The sequence below is a fragment of the Furipterus horrens genome, unplaced genomic scaffold, assembly GCF_987537825.1.
Source record: "Furipterus horrens unplaced genomic scaffold, mFurHor1.1.pri manual_scaffold_17, whole genome shotgun sequence".
Lineage (NCBI taxonomy): Eukaryota > Metazoa > Chordata > Mammalia > Chiroptera > Furipteridae > Furipterus > Furipterus horrens.
In genome coordinates, this window is record NW_028327187.1 from 70104781 (window position 1) to 70125807 (window position 21027).

The following is a 21027-nucleotide window of genomic DNA, read 5'->3' on the forward strand; positions in this document are numbered from 1 at the left end:
CTATAACTTGTTTTAGATCAGAGTTGACTGCAATAATGAAAGGAGTGTCCACACTAAAACATTACAGAATGTCTCCAGTGAAGGTAATCGGCTGCGCACGGGTAAAGATCGTAACCAGAAGAAGGAAAAGCCAGACAGCGTGGATGGTCAGCAACCACTTGTGAATGGAGTACCCTAAACTGCATAATTCTCAAGTTACATTTCCTGTACTATTTCCATAATTCTTATTCCATATAGAAAACTTTGTTAGGCCAAAGACAAATGGTAGGCAAGGTGGCACAGGGCATGGAATGAACACAAATTCTGTTGAAGAATTTTATTTTTCTGATATTGGCCATAAGCAAAAATTTTCAGATTTGCACAAATAAAAATCTTAAAATTTTGAAACATTGCTTTTGAGTATACTTAGCACTTCAGGACAGGATTTTAGTTTGGTTTATTTTTTAAAGAACCAAGAAGTGATATCCTTCGTTAATTTAGATTATTTTCGTGCATAGGGTGATAACTACTGGTACATTTCAGATTTCTGAATAAATAGCACTTATGGTAATCATATTAGACTTTTGTTTTCAGTCACATATAGAAGTCCATTAAATATTATGTCATTTCATGTCCTGTATCAGTTTATGTTTTGGTCCACATTTCCAGTATTTTAGTGGACTCTGAGATGTGTGTGATGTGACATTTGTCATTTCATTAGCAAAAAAAAAGTTGTATGATCTGTGCCTTTTTTATATCTTGGCAGGTAGAACTATTATATTTGGATGCAGAGTTCAGGGAAGATAAGTTGGAAACACTAATTGTTAAAGATGTTGTAAACTCTGTCAAACATTAGTACTTTATAGAAGAATGCATGCTTTCCATATTTTGTTCCTTGCATAAATATCAGGTTAAACAGTATAAAGAATAGGACTTGTTTTTGTTTATGTTTTGTTACACTGAAGTTTGACAAATAGTGTTATTGAGAGGGATGTGTAATTTTGTCTTTATAGACAGGAGAAGAAATAATCTTTTCATCTGAGAGAGGCTAAAATGTTTTCAGCTAGGAACAAATCTTTTTGGTTGAATGTTAGTAGGATATGCCTGCTCTTTGGCCTGATGACTAGTTTTAACTTAGAGCCTATTTCATTTTGTCCTCCCCCTATTTTGTGAACTTTTTCATATTTTAATTTCAAGCTTATTTGGGGGGGGGAGATAGGAGAGTCTTTTCCATGTGTGCACAATTACCCTGTAAAGTACAGGTACTTTGTCTAAGACATATTGGAAACAGGTTAAATGTTTTGTGAACTTTGAAATATTAGGTCCGATGTATAAGCAGAATTGGAAAGCAGACTAGGACTGGGTAACAAATAACTATTTTTCTTGTGTTTTGACATGTTGGGTTTGTTTTGTTTTTTAGTCTTTTTCTTTTTTTTAATGGGTGAAATTTACTGAGGAATAGTATGTGAAGGACCTTCACTATAAGATGTTATATTTTTCTTAAAAAATAACTTCAAGTCGGGGTACCACTGAATCTGTACAGAGCTGTATACAAACTGAAGTTCTGCCTCTGATGTATTTTGTGAGTTTGTTTCTTTGAATTTTCACTTTGCAATTACTTTTCCTTGCATACAAATGAGCATTTAAAAATGGCAACAAACTGCACATGATTTCAAGAATATTAAAAAGTTTTAAACATATTGCCAAACATTAATGTTGATTTCTAGTTATTTATTCTGGGAATGTATAGTATTTGAAAACAGAAATTGGTACCTTGAACACATCATCTGTAAGCTGTTTGGTTTAAAATACTGTAGATAATTAACCAAGGTAGAATGATGACCTTGTAATGTAACTGCTCTTGGGCAATATTCTCTGTACATATTAGCAACAACAGATTGGATTTTATGTTGACATTTGTTTGGTTATAGTGCAATATATTTTGTATGCAAGCAGTTTCAATAAAGTTTGATTTTCCTCTGCTAAATAGATGTTGATGCAATCCTTCCAAATGATTGCTTTTAAAATTTTAAGATAGGAAAGTAAATCTATAGAAAGTGTTCTGTTATAAAGTGTAACTGTTCCCATTGGAAATTTCACATCATAGAAAGTTAGCCTATAATTATAACCAACTTCTAAGAAATTGATCTTGTTTAATAAGGTGAAAAAAATCAACAAAATGGTACAGAAGTACATTGTGCCATTCCAATATGCACTAAGTCTCTTTTTTACAAAGGCTGAATTCAGCAAGGCGCTAACTTGCTTAAATGTGAATTACTAACTTCTAAAACTGTAATTTGATTCACATGTTTTCAAATGGATTTGAAGTTGATTCATATTACGATATTTGTGTGCTAAATGTGTATGTTTTCTTTTTCAGTTCAAGTCATGATGTTTTTAAAATCTTATTAAAGTTTCAAAAATCTGAAGATTGTTTATCTAGATGTAAAGTTTTATTAAAAACTTGCACTTATGAAAAAGCAAAAATCAGTCTGACAGATATTTGTTCTTGGTCTTAAATTTCTAAGTACTGTATATTGAAAAAATTAACAATATGTGGGGGCAGGGGGAGGGAGTTATTTTCCATGCGAAGCTTATATGCCTTGCAAGTAATCCTTTATGTGCCCTTAAAAGGCAGAAATACTGATATTTGAAAATATAATTCTCCACATTCCCAATTATAAGATTTCAACATATTAATTACATAGAATGCTGCTAAATCATATTAAATACATACTTTAGTCTGTGTGTACATAAAACATACCCTGCCATTTGGAAAATAAAAGTGTCTGTGTAACTTAAAAAAACAGCTTTGATGTCAATGTCTCAGTAATAAATTACAAGATTGAGGTAGAATGTGCTTGAATTGGCTGTTCTGGTCACTTCAAGGTACTCTGGCATAGCCCTAAAAAAAAAAGCGTAGAAATGGAGAGGCAACCGTTTCAAAGTTCTACCTGGTGTTGGAGTCTAAAATAATCCAATGACACAGGACAGTTTCCACAGTTTCTTTTAAACTGATGTTTTTGTTTAGTTTTTCAGAAAAATTTGTATTTTCTGCTTGTCTAATTTTTCATTGTGGTACTTTTCTGGTTCTTTGCTACCTGTTTTGCTTAGTTCTGGGCTCTTCCAGAGCTGAAAGAGCTGAGCACAGTCTCTTAGAAGTGGTAGGTAGAAACAATACTTAAGTAACTTCTTTGGGTTTTCTTGCTTTCACAGTAGTTTCAGTGCTACACATGAACAACCTGTGGGCAGCAGTGAGCTTGAGACTCAACTGGGCTCACTCAGAGATATTTCTCTCATCTGATCATGATACAGAGTTCCTGGTAGCTAGGAGTTTAGTGCCCTTTCAGAGTCAATATACCTATTTGATCTCTATTGAGCCAGTTTGCTCTATGACCATAAACAGCATCTTTCTCATTATCCTATGATCTTCTGATAACCAATTATTTTGAAATAGCCATTACCAGATGGTAGTCTTGATTGTTAGAAGGCTTAATGGGTACTAACATTAAAATCTTGAGCATCTTTTTCACTGTGTTAATTTAGGCTGTTTTACATTTTTATTTGTGGCTATTTCAAGTTTTCATTTCTCTGAGAACTTTCCATGAAGAAAAGGAAAATCCATTTTTATTTTATGCTAAGAAGTTTTATTGTTGGGAGAAGCATTTAAAAAGTCTTTGCAAGTTGATTACAGGGTTTGGTTGAAAATTGTAAGAAAGATTTAAGTATCAACAGAAGATGGTTACATGGAATCCTGGGAATTAGGGTCGGTTATCATTATTCAGTATCATACAGAACTTAGATGGCTTATGCTAAAAGAGGAAAAAAAGAATTCTTGTGTTATTTCACACTTGACCAGGACATAAAATAGCTTTGTGATAATTGAATAAGTCATTTCACCTCTCTAGGTCTCAATCTCTTCATGGGTTAAATAGATAGTTGGTAAGGTATCTGAAATCCAAAGTTGTCTATGCATTAGTTTATATGGAGAAAGCTGCAGAGAGTAAGTGTTAAACCACCCACCTAATTTCATCTGGTTCTCACTAAATATTTACTGAACATTCATTGTATAGCAGACATTTCACAAGCTTTTCAGAGATACAAGCATCCTATTTCAGGCCTTCTGAATGCTTAGTGTTGAGTGATCTTCCTGAGTCAGTGGGCAGTTCCAGTATATGGTGTAGTAAGTGCTAAGATGCTCAGGGTGAGGTGGGAGCCTATAGGAGAAACTGATGTCAGGGGTGCTGTTGAGCCAGTCAGGGCTTTTCAGGTGAAGTGAAATCTTCCCTATGAGGGAGGACAGATTGGGAGAGTTAGGAGAAAAAGTGCTGGGGGCATTAATCTAGGCATGAAAAACTTCAGGAAGCTTCCAAGAATTCATTGTGACTTGGACATAGAATTTGAAGCAGGGAGTAGAGGTAAACTAGAGATACTGTCAAGGTGGACCTGTGGTGCCACGTTAGAGGTTAGACTTTCAGGAAGCCTTTGAAGGGTTTGAAACAGATTTACACTTGATGTGTAGAGGGACAGACAGGATTGCTCTTCAACTGGAATCCTCTGTCAAATTGCTAGGTAACCAGCTAGCAGGAATAACGGGGCCCAAATCCTCTGCCTTCCAGTCCAAATCCAGCTTCACACAAGGTCACAAGTGCTAGCAGTCTTATTCCCAGACAGATCCCCTGACAGATGGTATTTAAGTCCTGATTTGATCTACATGCAAGGCTATTGAAAGGGTTGAGCTGTGGAAAGATAGATTCAGATTTTTTAGTACAGCCCCAAGGTGCAGCCAGCAGTGCCCCAGCTTTTGCGTGTCTGGACAAGCAAATGGGTGTCCATGTGCCTCTTCCTGATTCACCTTGTTAGTATTTTTCCCTCATTAAAACCTTTTCCTTTTACATGGTGGTGTGCTGTTTGCCTTCACCCACTGCTTTACAGATGGTACCTAGCAGGCAAATTCCACTTATTCCAGCTCTGGCCTTTTGGAAGCTACAAAAAGGATCAACTAAGCCATAATGGATGGACAACATCCCTCTTAGGGCTGGTGGTGGAAAATCTAGCTTAGCAATATACTAACAGAGAATTGGACACAAGTCTGTTGAGTCTTGAACTGCTTACATAATGATGAAGCTACACCCATGAGATAAGGGACACTGAATGGCCAACATTTCGGGTTTACTGCCAGACCTCCTTTTGCTGAATAAATTGGCTAGTCTGATCATTGGGGAAAGAGCACATTTGCCTGTCCTGTGCTTGAATTGGTTGCTCCTGGAAATTGGATTCACATAGCCACAGAAAGGAGACTTCCCCAAGTCACTGGATGAAAACTGAAATATTCCTACTGAGGTCACAGCTGCTTTGAGGCACTCTGGCATTATTTCTTCATTGGATGAAAATCCCAGGCATCAGGAATAAATGAACTTAATACAGAAAATGCCAGAAAGGTTGATGCAATCTTCCATGAAAGCATCCCTAACTTTACTCCTTCTGCCAGGGAATAAGGGATGACAGAAGGACAGATGATATAAGAAGCCTTTTAGGGCTTCCCAGGTCTCACTAGGAATGAAAAGGCAAGAAAAGAGCACCCATCACTCCAGACTTCCTTCTGAGGCTCCCTCAGCAGCAAGCACGCTATGAGCTCTGGGTCTTGAGCAAAGGGATTGCTAGGTAAGGTGATAAATGGGAAAAGCAGAGTCTGGTGGGTTGATAAGCAACCTGTCACTCCAAGAAGGTGGCAGGAAGAACAGAAAACAAAGTGACTGATTTTAGAGTGGGCATGAAGAAGACAACTATGGAGAGCTGAAACAAGGAGGTCCTGGGTTGGGGAAGATTCCATTTGGAGATGTAGGCTACTATTTTTTCCCCCACTGCTTGACCAGCAAATCTCCCAAGCTTTCTGTGTCCTTGGGAGAGGGTCCAGAGGAGGAAGCTAATTAACCTCATATTAGTGCTGCTTAAGCTAGACTCTCAGACTACACCCCCCCCCCCCCCGGGCCTCTGCACAACCCAGGTGACTGATTTTCTAGTCTGACTGCTTAGAAGGCCCTTCAAGAATTCATTCAAAAGCAAACTTGGCCTGGGGCACAGTCCTCTGCCCGCTTCCAGTGGATTGATGACTTTCTGCCCTAGTCCATGTAGCCTGGAACGTAAGTGCAGGAAGGATTCAGCATAGCTGGTCCTACCAGACACTGGACCTTGAAGAATTGTTCTTGGACCTGTAAGTCCACAGTAAATTTTCTTATAAGGATTTGGGAATGATTTTACTTACAGCCAAGAGACTTGGCACAATTACTGTGGAGGGCATTAGCCTCTTTGATGAGACCATGCCCATGGTCCCTTTGTCACACTACATAGTGGGTACACACATGCAGGGTTTTGTCAACCCAGCAAATTACACTCACCTGGGTGAGTACAGGCATTGCCGTCCTTCCTGGTGAATGCAGAGCCTCATATTTCCAAGCCTTTCGGGGCTGTGTGTTTGAAACTATCACAGACCAGTTCATGAGAAAGAAAACATACAAGGCTTATCCCACCAACCACCAGGAGCAAGTGATAGGTTTAGTCAGTGAGTAAATTCAGTGTCCTTGACTCCTGATTACAGATTATTGTGTCTTTAATAGTGATCACCGTGGAACTAAAAGCACCTGATATACCAACAGGTGACCTAACTGGTAGTAACCATTCCTTGTACTTGGTGGCCCTAAACCTGCACTGTCCAGTTCTTCAGCTACTAGACACAATGTGGCTGTTGAGCACTTGAAACACGGCTGGTCTCAATTGAGACATGCTGTAAATAAAATACACAACCTATTTTGAAGACAGTTTGAAAAAAAAATGAAAATTGTTAATTTAGATTTCAAACTTAATATTTTGGATCTCTGGGTTAAATATGTATTTCACTAAGATTAGTTACATCTGTCATTTTTGTATGTTTTTTAAAATAGTGACTACTAGGAAATTTAAAATTCTACATGTAGTTCATATTACATTACTCTTGTTTTCTTCTTTAGATTTCTCGGGGGGGGGGAGGGTATTTTCACCTGACAGAGCATGAAATTCACCTTGACTGTCCTGCCTCAGGCATTTTGGACTTCCCCAGCAATACTTAATAACTGTAATATATCAGTAATGAGTTGGGCAATGACATTTTGATAGCAGCCCTCCCAGAGAAAAGTGTTTTCACCATAATTCATTCTCTAAACACAGCTGTCCCTAGGTGGCAGAGCCTTGAATGAGGAGACAGACCAGGACCAAACCACTTGAGTGTCTATCTTGGGGGCTATATGAGCAGCAGCCCAAAGAGATATCCCACAGCCTAATAAAGAAAGATTGTAGGCCTTGTAGACACTAACTACAGAAAAGAGTCTGTTCTGAATCACCAGACTGGTAGCCAAATTTGATTGAGGAACCCTGCAGTAGGAAACCACAGAAGCAATACAGGCAGCAGTAAAAAAGTACCTGCCTCCCCACCAACTCATTCTGATCCCAGTCTCACATATGATACCTCTGGCAATACTGGGGGTGGATCATCTCTCCACTGCTGAATGGTACATGCCTTTTGCATGACAATTATTGGTTCTGGTGGGGACAGAATTTCTCATTGAAGGAAATAGTGGAACTGTGAAATCCAGTATTTCCATCCTTCAGTTAGTTGTCCTTAAACAAAATTCCATCAGATGGGTGTATCACTGATGGTCTAGCCAGGAAAACAGAAATCACATTAGTGATTATAACAGAATTTAAAGCAGAGATTGGTTAAACAGGTCATTGAAGGACTGGAAATGCAAAGCAGAAATATTAAAGTAACACAGAATGGGGTCTGAAGGAAGCATCTACCATGCTGTGGCCTGGGTGAGTGAGGGGATGGTGTTGGAATGATGAGAACCTAAAAGCTCAAAGGACTGACCCTCAGGTTTAAAATCTAGACCTATAGGAAAGGGGCACCTTCAGTCAGTATTGGTACCTTGACAACTCACAGAGAGACCACCAAGGAAGGGGTGCCAGCAACTGGCTGATATTGGTTATTCTGAGGAGTCTTGATACTGGTTCTGAGAGAAGGGCAGGGTTCTGGGAACTAGATTCAGCTACTGCTACTGAACCATTACTGCCAAAATGAAGAACCATGGTTTTCTAGTGTCCCTTTAGATCTTCTTAATGGCAGAACCTAATAGGCAGCACTGACAAAGGAGAAATGTGGTGTGTAGAGTCCCTGCCTAGTCTCACAGAGCAGAGTATAGAAAGAAGGATGACATGGAACTGAGAGTCAATAGCTTAATAATTGACAAAGTGCAAGAAGCCAAAAATCTGTGAAATGAAAATGTTATACCCAATTGGGGGGTCAAGCTAACTTCAAGAACAGGTAGGTACTGGGATGGCCCCATTGCCTGCTTTTCCTGAGCTACTGGCTCGATGGGCATCTCAATTTTGAGACTAGGTACCATACAAGGAAGCCCATTTCACCAGTGGGTGAACAAGTTCAGTGGAATACTAAGCCATCTGTTATAATAATTATACAACCCATGGCATTGACTTCTCTGCACAATGGGTGGAACTTCAAGTGGTACTTTTAATAATAGAGCATTCTGCTCCTCAATTAATGAAATATACCTTTAAATTGACTCATGGGCTGCTTCTAATGGCCTCACTCTTTAGTCAGGCCATTAAGCCACCCAGGATGAGACTATTAAAGTCATATCCTATGGAAACAATATAACTCACCAACAAGTTCAATTAATCATAATAATTCACATATGTATTTATCTCCTAGGAAGGACCACATTCTGAGAAAAGGAAGACATCTACAATGAGAAAGTCAAAGGATCCTGTGAGCCATCATACCCATGGTGACCTAGATCCATGTGCAGACCAATCGCAGTAACAAAACCACAACGAAGGACTGTCATTTGACATACAAAGAAGCTACTATCACCCCCAGAAACTGCACCCCTTGGCAGTTTCACAAGCATATAATTTATGGCAAACTTGGCCTTATACAGAAGACAGGAATGGCTTATACTGGCGCATACACTTCTTAGGTCCCCTGCCCCTACATAGTTTGGAGATGAGATTTCTAGGTATGGGGTTGCTGTCCACCTCCCCAGATAGCACACATAGATTTAAGGCTTTGATGGACTGCCTTTGCCACATGCCAGAGAAAGTCAGGAGGGGCTTTGAGACCATGATGCAGATCTGGCATTTATGAAGGAAAAGGGAGAAAGAGGGATTGGGTAGGAAGGGTTTTAGACTACAATTCCAATTAAGTTTTGACTAGGCTGATGGGAGTTCTTGAGCCAAAGTCACCTGTTCAGGGAGTTATTGTGCTCACAAGAATGGATCTGCATGAGTACCCTCACTGTGCTCAATTATTGGCTGGAAGTAGTCTATAGGAAACATGAATTCTGCACAAACACAGTGATAGACTCAGAACGGCAGCAACTGGGACTGTCAGACAATTATGCTCTCCACAATAGATTAGAGTGGCACACTTGTGCGGCCGCCACACTACATAATTATAACCCCATTCCTTTTTTGGACGGACCATTGTGAGTTTCTAGGAAGTCTACTGCATGGGCAACAGAAATGTGGGTGAACAACAAATTTGAAATGGCATTTGGTGTCCTTTCCCACTGAGAAGACAACTGGGTTTGCCACATACTTACTCTGCAATTTGGGGGCACTGCTGCTCATCTTCCTCAATCTCAAGAAATTGCCTATGGTAAATGAATTGTTATCTCTCTGCAGCTTTTTATTCCAGGCTATAAAATAAGGCCTGGTTAATTTCTGATCGGAGTTCATGGGCCCATATTGGTTGGGCATGGACAGATCCAACCCTGGGAAGTAAGTAAAGGATAAAGAAGCAAATGACCTCTGTTTCCTTAGTCCAGGTATGGACAGACTCTACCTGTCTGGGATAGTAACAATGGTGCCAACTATCAGAAAACTAGATATGTCGCCCCCAACTTGATTTGCCTATGAGGGATCTTAACAGTATCCTACTATCAAACAGTACCATAGGTATCACTTTAACCAGTCAGTGGCCTCAGCCACTGTTTGTCTTTACCTTCTCTACTCATGTATTTATCCTTTGCAATGTTTAGGCTAGATGTATGCAGAGGATCACCTTGGACCTCAGAGCAGCATTTGTGTGCTTCCCATATACTTCCAGGACTAGTTTTTCTTGTGGTAAGACAGCCTCCTTTGCTCCCCTCTGCCTCTCCCTTGGACACAGGGTTACCACTTCCTGAAAGTAGTTATACAACTCTTTGGTAATTAAAGATCCAGTGGCCATATGCCATATATCCCCAGCCTCTGGTACCAGTGCCATCAGCAGGATCTCCATGGGGGCATTAGGGAAACAATTTGTCACTATTTTACATGAGCCCCCCCCCCCATCAAGAGGTGTTTCTAAGGCTCACCTTGGGAGATTACCAATGAGATAGCTATGAGTTTTACTACTGAAGGTATTCTTGACTTTTATCTCTATGTTGAATATCTGCATAGCTTTGGGTTATTTTCTGACTAGACAATGTGCACTGTGGCCAACAACTCTTGCTGCTTCTGGCTAAATACCTCAATACAAATGCAGCTATCCAAGAGCAATTATAGAAGCTAGCCACATGGCTCTAAACCACCCTCATCTAATCCCTGGGGTCTTTTTTTCTCCTGACTTGGTCTGGAGTCTATGACGAGAGGTTTCAGGGAACTCTCCAGCTTTCGTGATGAACTTTGGACTCATACTTAGGGCCCTTATCATGTTATAATGTCTTCTTTGCCATGTTTACCGACTCCAGAAACCTACTGAAAAATCTAATTCTTATCCCAACAGGAAGGCAGGTCTCACTGTGGGATAATGACAGAACACAAGACCATGTGCCTCATCTTACTAACACTTGTGCTTGTAAGTTACCCAGCTTAACCTATTCTTGTGCCCATCTTACATGACATTGTATGTTTTATCTCACCCCCTTTCAAAGATAGATTAAAGTGGGCAAGATAACATTTTGGGAGGCCAGATATTTGGAATAATGAGCCAATGCAATGGCAGTGAGAATGGAGAAGAAGGGCAAGATTGCTATGATATTTAGGAAATAAAAGGAGTGAAACTTGGTGATTATTACAAGTGGAGAAAAGGAGAAGGAAGAAGCTAAGTTCATAACTCACAATTTTGGCTTCAGTAATATTTTTCTCTTAGGGGAATGGAGATTCTTCCATTCAACTAATATTTATTAAACTATGAGTCAGGCAGTATATTTGATGCTGGAGATGCAGAAGAAAAAAATGCTGGGAGACATAAATGTTAGCATAAAATAAAATAATTACAGGGCTCCTGTTAAGATGGCAGAGTAGGTAAACATGGTACTCATATCTTCCCACAGCCCAATAAAAATTACAACTAAACTACAGCACAAACATAATTCAGAACTGCCTAATCTGGCTGAATAGAAGTCCTACAATTAAGGATATAAAGAAGGAGCCACATCAAGACTGGTAGGAGGGGCTGAGACCCCAAACAGTTGGTCCTACACCCATGTGCAGTAGTTAAAACTTGAGAGGGGTATCTCAGCCTTAGATGTCCCCCATGAGGAGCAAGTGATCTCAGCTGTACACAAGAACCCCAGCCCAAGGTTCCAGTGTCAGGAAGAGAAGTTCCTATAACTTCTGGCTGTGAAAATCACTGGGGACTGGGGATGAATGAGGCAGAGGGCTTCTGGAGTCCCAAGTGTCCCTCTTAAAGGTTCCATCCTCAGAATTACTTAGACTTGCCCACTCTCAGCTACAGCACTGAGGCAGCAGCTCAAAAAATGCCATAGGAAGATGAGTAGGAACTGAATTGTCTGGCATGAGGGGAAGGGCTGGAGAGGCAACTTTTTCCCACACAGAAGTGCTGGCAGAAACCATTGTTCCTTTGCTGAGCCCTCCCCCAACAGCTGCCCTACCTGAGTTTCCATCAACCTGGCTAACACTATTCATCCAGCCCTGGTGATTCCCTGAAACTCTGCCCCACCTTAATTTGGGACCCACCCAAGCGATTTGCTGTGGCTTTTCCATACAAATGGCCTGTCCTGGCTCATGCTATGGACTTTCCTAAATCTATCAAACAAATAGCAGCAGGCCTCAGTGTACCCCTTGCCTCTTGCTAAGTGGTCCAAGACCTGGAGCTAGCAGCAGCCAGCCTTGGTTTAAAGTTTAACCTCTCCTGGACCCCTCCAAGCACAGCACTAGTAGCAGTCATTTGCAGATCATTTTATAGCTCATGCCAAGTAGCTCTGGCCAGGACACAGGCAGAAGCTGACCTTGGCCTGCACCTTCCAGGAGACCCCAGATCCAACACACCCTTTAGGCCATGCCAAAGCAACATCCAACAACACACTCCACAAGAAATACTCTCAAAGTTTGGATTCAGTGGGAACCAGAGCACCATTAAAGTGAATTGTGCTTTGGAGGGGATGACCTCCTGCTCTGTGGGGTCAACCCATACCTATAAGCAAATCCTCCACATTGGTTGTGGCCTGTCCTCACAGTCAAAATTCCTGGGGTAAATCCTTCCCATTGGTGTGCCAAAAACAATTGACTCAACTACAACAGGAGGGTGTACACAGACCACATAGAGGGGTGCACCTGGAGCATCCAAATTGGATGACCAGGCAGGCTGTGCCACTGGGCCCTATAGGACACCTACTATATAAAGCCACTCTATCAAGACTGGTTGACATAGCTGCTCTACCTTATAGAAAGAAATATAGGGAGTCAGCCAACATGAAGAGACAGAGAAATATGTCTCAAATGAAAAAACAGAACAAAATTCCAGAAAAATAACTAAACAAAATGGAGACAATCTACCAGATGCAGAATTCAAAACACTGGTTATAAGGATGTTCAATGAATTTAGGGGAAGAGTAGAGGAACTTAGAACTTCATCAAAGAGATTGGAAACATAAAATGAAGATAAATAACATAAAAAAGGCTTTCTCTTCTGGTCCTATGTGCTCCAGGAGCCACAGGCTTCAATATGGCCAAGTTCGCGAACCACACCATGCACAACCAATCCTGAAAATGGCACCAAAATGTCATCAAGGAACCCTGATCACAAATATACAAATCTTTTAAGGGAGTAGACTCCAAGTTTCTGAGGAACATGCACTTTGCCAAGAAGCACAATAAGGGCCTGAAGAAGATGCAAATCAACGATGCCAAGGCCATGAGAAAATAAGCCGAGGCTCTCAAGGACCTCATAAAGGCCAAGGAGGTCAAGCCCAAGATCACAGAGGGTGGCAGCTGTAAAATCAGTTGACATGCCTTCATTGCTCAACCCAAGCTTGTTGTACTCACATTGCCAAGGGTCTTATGCTCTGCTGACCAAAGTCTAAGGTCAAGGCTCAGCCCAAGTCCTACACTGTGGCTGTGGCTCAGGCTCAGGGTCAGGCTCCAAAAGATGCCCTGGCCCCCATGAAGGCTCCACAGTAGAGGCCTCTGTTTACTGATGTGAGGACGAAAGAACTGGTGTGAGCCCTGGGCTGATGTCTGCGCGGAGCTGGTATCCTCTTGTGCTATTTGAATAAATAAACCTGATGCAGGACCTGTCAAAAAACCATAAAAAAGGACCAGTCAGATGAAGAATACATTATAGGGAATCAACAATATAGGAAATAAAGCAGATGATCAAATCAGTGGTTTGGAAAATAAGCAAAAAACATGCAATCAGAACAGCAAAAAGAAAAAAGAATCCAAAAAATAAGGATAGTTTAAGGAGCCTCTGGAACAATTTCAAGCTTACCTTTGCATCCTGGGGGTACCAGAAGGAGAAGTAGAGTGCAAGGAACTGAAACGGTATTTGAAAAATTAATGATGGAAAACTTCCCTAACCTGGTGAAGGAAAAAGACATACAAGTCTAGGAAGCACAGAAAGTCCCAAATAAGATGAACCCAAAGAGGCCCACTGTTGCATGAATATTTGTGGAAAGAGACGCTGAGATTAAGTCCAGCAAGCCGGATGAGTGGCCAGCAATGAATGGAGGGTTGTAACTTTCTCTGGTTACCAGCGATTGTTCACAGCCCAACCATTCCTTTTATTGGGTTGCAGAAAAGATATATTTTTAAGTAAAACTAAATAGAAACTAAAAAGGCTTACATGGTAACAAACATTCTTTCCACTAAAATGAATAAGCATTAACCTATGGAGCTACAGAACTAAAAGACTTATGTGATCCCACTAAGAGGGATAAACATTAACCTATAGAGCTACAGAGCAAAGCGGTAAATTACAAAGGTCCAAGGGTCGGTTCCACATCCGATATAGTTGCTAGGAGAGAGGAAACACTAATTTTCAAGCTTCTTTGTTCTTAGAGACTTGTAAACCAGCCCCCAAGAATCGTGTGCGAGTAAGGGTCCAAGGGTCTGCACCATTCGACATTATCACTATAGGAAGGAGGCTTAGGTCTTCAGCCCTCTTTGTTCCCTTGATTCTGTGACTTAGCCACGAGGAGCCGCGTGCAGCTGCTGGCACCAGCAGGACTCGTTTGCAAATTCTTGCAATCTGAGGTCACAGGACACCTGGGTGGGGGGGCCCGCTTGCAGGCCCCCCGGCAGAGGGCTTGTGACTTTTGCCTACACCCACTCCAAGACAGATCATAATTAAAATGGCAAAGGTTAAAGAAAAGGTCTTGAAAGCAGCAACAACAACAAAAATGTTAGTTATTTACAAGTGAACGCCTATAAGACTGTCAGCTTATTTCTCAACAAAATCTTTGGTGATCATAAAGGATTGGTACAAAACATTCTAAGTTATGAAAAGCAAGGACCTACCACCAAGATTACTTTACCCAGGAAAGCTATTGTTTAGAATCAAAGGACAGATAAAGAGCTTCCCAGACAACAAAAAGATAAAGGTGTTCATCACCACCAAACCATCATTATGTGAAATGTTAAAAAGTGTTCTTTAATAAGAAGAAAAAATAAAAATATGAATAATAAATACATATCTATTGACAACTACTTTAAATTTAAATGGAATAAATGCTCAATCAAAGGACATTTGGTGGCTGAATGAGTATGAAAATAAGATCCTCACATAGACTTTCCACAAGAGACTAACTGCAGGTAGAGGCACATAAAAACTAAAAGTAAAGGGATGGAAAATGATATTTCATGAAAATGGAAACAAAGATACCAGAAAATAATAGTCTTTAAAACAAAGACTGTATAACAAGAGACACAAAAGGATTTAGCAATTCCACTTCTGGGTATTTATCCAAAGAAAAGCAAACCACTAAATTGAAAAGATATATACATCCATATGTTCATTGCAGCAAATTTACAATAGCCAAGATATGGAAACAACCTAAGTGCCCATCAATAGATGAATAGATAAAGAAGAAGTGGTGCATATATACAATAAAATATGACTCAGCCATACAAAAAAAATGAAATTTTACCATCTACAATAACACAGATGGACTTAGAGGGTATTGTGATGAGTGAAACAAGTCAAAGAAAGATAAATGCCATAGTATTTCACTAACATGTAGAATCTAAAATACAAAAACAAACAAGCAGAACTGAAACAAAGTCAAATACAGAGATCATTTTGCAAGATGGGAAGTGGTTTGGGGGATGAGTGAAAAAGGTGAAGACATTAAGAAGTACAAATTGGTGGTTACAGAATAGTCAAGGGGATTAAAATACAGCATAGGGAATATAATCAATAATATTTCAATAACTATGTATGGTGTCATATGGATACTAGATTTATTTGTGAGTTAAATAAATGTCTAATCATTTGGCTATACACCTGAAACATAACATTATATAAAACCTGCAATTAAAAATTAAAAATAGGATTTCCAGCCAAGATGAAGGCTTAGACAGACATGCTCCACCTCCCTCTACAACTAGAGAGGAATACAACTACTTCAAAACAAAAGATAACTAGAAACTCCAGAAAAAAAAATGACACGGAAGCCCAACGTATGAAGTTATAAACCAGCGGCGCTCTTTGGGCAGGTAGGAAGAGCGAAAGTGGGTGGTGCTGTTTGCGGTCGCACCAGGGACAGCGGCAGGGAGAACAATCCTAGCGGCAGGGAGGACAATCCCGGCTGCAGTCAAACCCCGGTGGCTTGCGACCCCAACGCTGGGAGAAGCAGCCACCACATCACCTCGAACAGTGAGGCCCAGGGGGCGGGAGGACGGATCCCGGTCTCCTAGCGGAATAACTGTGTGAATCCATCTTGGACCCCTGCCCCCACACAAAGCGCCACAGGGCTGCGAAATAGGTTGCGGATCGCCACTGGTCACTGGGCAGTGACGACAAAGCGCCGGCGAGAAAGGTTGTGGATCGGCGCCGGTCGCTGGGTTGTGACGAGTACACAGGCACTGCCCCCTATAGCCGGCCCAAGAAAACAAAACGCATCTGTCAAAATGAGGGAGACAGCTATAGAAATCCCGGTGGTGCAGCTCACCAGGCAACAGATGAAGAATCTTGACAGATGAACAAATAAGAAACCTGTCAGAGGCTCAGTTCAGGGCCATTGCTATCAGGTGGCTTACAGAATTAACAAAAGATCTGGAAAAAGATGAGAAAGAATCGAAAAACACTCATACTGAAAGGAACAAAACCACATACAAGACAGATGGTGAGGAAGTAAAATCCAGAGTTCATATCAACAAACCAGAACACAGAGAAGGAACAAACATTCAACCAGTGCAGAGAGAAAAAACGGGAAGCAAGGAAAATGATGACAGGATCAGAAACCTCTGGGACAGCTATAAAAGGCCCAACATAAGAATCATTGGTTTGCCAGAGGGCGAAGAAGATGAACTAGAAATTGAAAAATTAAGTGAAAATATAATAAAGCAGAACTTCCCAAACTTGGGGAAGGAAATAGACTTACAGGTCCAGGAAGCACAGAGAATTCCAAAAAAACTGGACCCAGGGAGAACAACTCCAAGACACATTATAATCAAAATGTCAAAAGTTAAAGATAAAGAGAGAATCTTAAAAGAAGCAAGAGAGAAGAAAAGAATCATATACAAAGGGGTCCCAATTAGACTATCAGCTGACTTCTCAAGGGAGACCCTGCAGGCAAGAAGGTACTGGCAAGAAATATTCAAAGTAATGAAAATCCAAAACCTACAACCACGAATACTCTATCCAGTGAAATTGTCATTCAGAATAGAAGGGCAGAGAAAGTGTTTCCAGGACAAAATAAAACTGAAGGAGTTCATTAGATCCAAACCACTGTTATATGAGATGTTAAAGGGACTGGTTTAGAAAAAGGAGGATCAAAACTATGAACACTAAAATGAAAACTGCATCACAAGAAACAACAACAGAAGCTAGGGAATTGAAACAAAGGCAAACTAAACAGGCAACGAGAGTGGAAAAAGAACTATAGGTATGGGGAGCATATTGGGGAGAGGTCAGCAGGGAGGAGGAAGGGGGAGAGGGAGGGAGATGATATAGGAATTAAGGAGCATGGTAGGAAGGAATGGAATAGACAGAGGTTGAGAGGAACTATATGCACAACTAATGGACATGGTCTAAAAGGGGGGGACAACTGGAGGGAGGGGGGCCACCGGGTGGAGGGGAGAAGAGGGAAGGAAAATTGGGACAAATGTAACATTATAATCAATAAAACACATTAAAAAATAAATAAAAAGCTGTTACAAATAAAAAAATTAAAAATAAATTTTAAAAGATAATTACAGGGCAAATAGATATCATGTGCTTCCTCACACAATGCACTGAGAAGGGCAAAACACATTTCTGTAGTGTTTCTGCTAAAAATATTAATAAGCTAAATATAATCATGTGGAAACACCAGACAAGCTCAAATTTATGAACATTATACAAAATAAGTGATTTGTATTCCTCACCATTATTGAGATCATGGAAGACAAAGAAACACTGAGAAACTTTATGATCAAAAGATACTAGAGCAACGTGACAGTTAAGTGCATAATGAGATTCTGGACTGAACATTGAACCAGAAAATATTGTCTTTTGTGATATTGAACATTATTGGAAATGTGACTATGAATGTGGTCTGTAGGTTACATAATAAGACAATGTTAATTTCCCAATCTTGATGATTATTTTGTGATTATGTAAGAGAATGTTCTAGGAAATACAAAAGTTAGTTAGAAACAAAGGACTGAGATATGTATGAGCTGCAAGGAGTTTTGAACAGTAGTATACTTGGGAAGCATGCTTAGGCTCTAGGGTTAGAGTGCCTGAGTTCTAATCTCAGAACAGCTATTTAATACCTGTGCCAAATGTTAAAGATAAAGAGAATCTTAAAAGCAGCAAGAGACAAGCAGTTCATTACCTACAGGGGAGTTCCCATTAACTGTTAGCTGATTCCTTAAAACAAACTTTGCAAGCTAGAAGGTATTGGGAAGAAATATTCAAAGTAATGGAGAGCAGGAACCTACAGCCAAGATTGCTCTACCCAACAAACATATCATTTAGAATTGAAGGGCAGTTAAAGAGCTTCCCAGACAAGAAAAAACTAAAGGAGTTCATCATCACCAAACCATTATTACATGAAATGTTGAAGGGACTTATTTAAGAAAAAGAAGATCAAATTATGAGAAATAAAATGACAATAAATACATATCTATCAACAATTGAATCTAGAAAACAAACTAAGCAAATAAGAACAGAGACAGAATCATGAAAGAGAGCATTTTGATGGTTGCCGGTTGGGAGCGGAGTGTGGGGGAATGGGTAGAGGTGAAGGGATTAAGAAATACAAATAAGGTGCAACCAGCCTGCAAAGCAGCACGCAAAAGATCCCATGGTCCACCCGCCCAGGCGCACAACCAGCCCACCGGCCAGCCTGCAGAAGCGCCTATGGCCTAACCGCGTCAGTGCCCAACCAATCTCTCCTCGCCAACCCCATGCTAGTGCACAGAAGAGCCTGTGACCCGCTTACTCCAGTGCACAGCTGGTCAGTCTGCCCAGGCCTGCATGAGGGAGCACACTTGCCCCTGGCTGAGGCCAAGGAAGGGTCAAGTGAACTAGAGGCACTTTGTAAAAGTTTTGGGCGCTGGCTCTGGAGAAAGAGTTGGCAGAGCAGTGGACTAGATCCTGGTGCAGAATCATCCCCAGTGCTATGGGAGAAATTTCTTAAGCAGATTTCTCCCCTCCAAGTGGCATCAGCCAGAGGCAGCAGCTCAACAACTCTGTACAAGAAGGTCACACCACAAAGGCAGGAAATAAAAGCAAGTTGATCTAAGAATAGAAACAAGAAGAGCCACCTAAAATGAGGAAAAGGAGAAATAACACCCCAACAGAAAGAAAGGAGGAATTTCCAGAAGGAGGGATAGATGAAATAGAGACAAAAAAAAACTATCACATGGAACTCAACAAATTCAGAGGAAACTATAACAAACTCCAGGGGAGTTACAAAGTACTCCAGGAAAACTACAAAGAACTCTAGGGAAGCTACAAGGAATTTACTGAGAACTACACCAGCATTAAAAAGGACATAGAAACTATCAATAAGAGCCAGGAATAAATGAAGAATACCATTTCTGAACTGAAGAACACAGTAGAAGCAATCAAAAGCAGTCTAAATGAAGCAGAGGACCAGATCAGTGAGCTAGAGGACAACGTAGAAAAAATTCCCAAACAGTGTAATAAAATGAAAAAAGGCTGAAAAAGAATGAAGACAGTTTAAGAGAGCTTCAGGACAATATGAAACACAACAATATCCATAATATAAGGATCAAAAAGCATATGATAGAAAACCTGATTAAAAGAATAATGACAGAAAACTTCCCAAACATGAGGAAAGAAAAAGTCTCACAAGTACAAGAAGCACAGAGGGTCCCAATGAAGATGAACCCAAGGAGGCCCACTCCAAGGCACATTATAATTAAAATGCCAACATTCAAAGACAAAGCAAGAACCCTAAAAGCAGCAAGAGAATAACAGCAAATAACATACAAGGGAGCTCCAATAAGGTTATCAACTGAATTCACAACAGAAACACTACAAGCCAGAAGGGAATGGCAAAAAGTATTTCAAGCAATGTAAAACAAAGGTCTACAACCAAGACTACCCTACCCAGCAAAGCTCTCATTCAAAATGGCAGGTGAAATAAGGAGATTCCCAGACAAAGTAAGACTAAAAGAATACATCTCCACCAAACCAGCATTGCAAGACATGCTAAAGGGAATGCTTTAAGAAGATGAAGAAAAAGAAAGAGGGAGAGGAGCACAGGTACAAAGGGAAATGAATAAATACCTATCAATAATAACCTTAAATGTAAATGGATTAAATACTCCAATCAAAAGACATAGGGTAGGGGAATGGATACAAAACCATGACCCACATATATGATGTCTACAAGAGACACGCTACAAAACAAAAGATATACACAGACTGAAAGTGAAGGGATGGAAAAAACTATTCCAATCAAATGGACATGAAAAACAACCTAGGGTAGCAATACTTATATCAGACAAAACAGATTTCACAGCAAAGGCCATAAAAAGAGACAAAGAAGTACATTTCATACTACTTAAGGGAACAATCCAACAGGAAGATATTACCGGGGTAACCATACATGCAACCAACATAGGAGCACCCAAATATATAAGGAAAATATTGGAAGACTGCAAGAAGGCTATCAACAGAAATACACTCATAATAGCGGAATTTAACACCCCTTTGTCAACAATGGACAGATCTTTGAAGGAAAGAAACATCAAGGATATTGAGGCATTGAACAACACTCTACCTCAAGTGGACTTAGTTGATATGTATAGAACATTTCTCCCCAAAGAAGAAAAACATACATACTTTTCAAATGCACATGGAATATTTTCAAATATAGACCACATGGTAGGACACAAAACAAGCCTCAACAAATTCAAGAAAACTGAAATTATATCAAGCATCTTCTCAGATCACAATGCCTTGATACTGGAAGTCAACCTCAAGGAAAAAACTCAAAGACATTCAAACTCACAGAGAATGTATAACATACTATTAAATACCGAATGGATTGACAATGACATCAAGGAAGAAATCAAGAAGTTTCTGGA

At 40.2% G+C, this 21027-nt stretch overlaps 1 protein-coding gene across 14 annotated transcripts in view; it reads left to right on the forward strand.

Annotated features, from left to right (window-relative positions):
- The window catches only part of FMR1 (fragile X messenger ribonucleoprotein 1), a 54433-nt gene extending 52343 nt beyond the window's left edge, over nucleotides 1–2090 (forward strand). For 9 of the 14 annotated variants that reach the window (XM_090265450.1, XM_090265438.1, XM_090265441.1 and 6 more), the window contains one exon: nucleotides 17–2090. In XM_090265450.1, the coding sequence (XP_090121576.1) occupies nucleotides 17–164 (148 nt within the window). In that variant the 3' untranslated portion in view covers nucleotides 165–2090. The remainder of the gene's footprint in view (nucleotides 1–16) is intronic. The other 5 variants (XM_090265442.1, XM_090265443.1, XM_090265449.1 and 2 more) reach the window with 1 other exon arrangement.
- Nucleotides 2091–21027: the final 18937 nt, after the last annotated feature.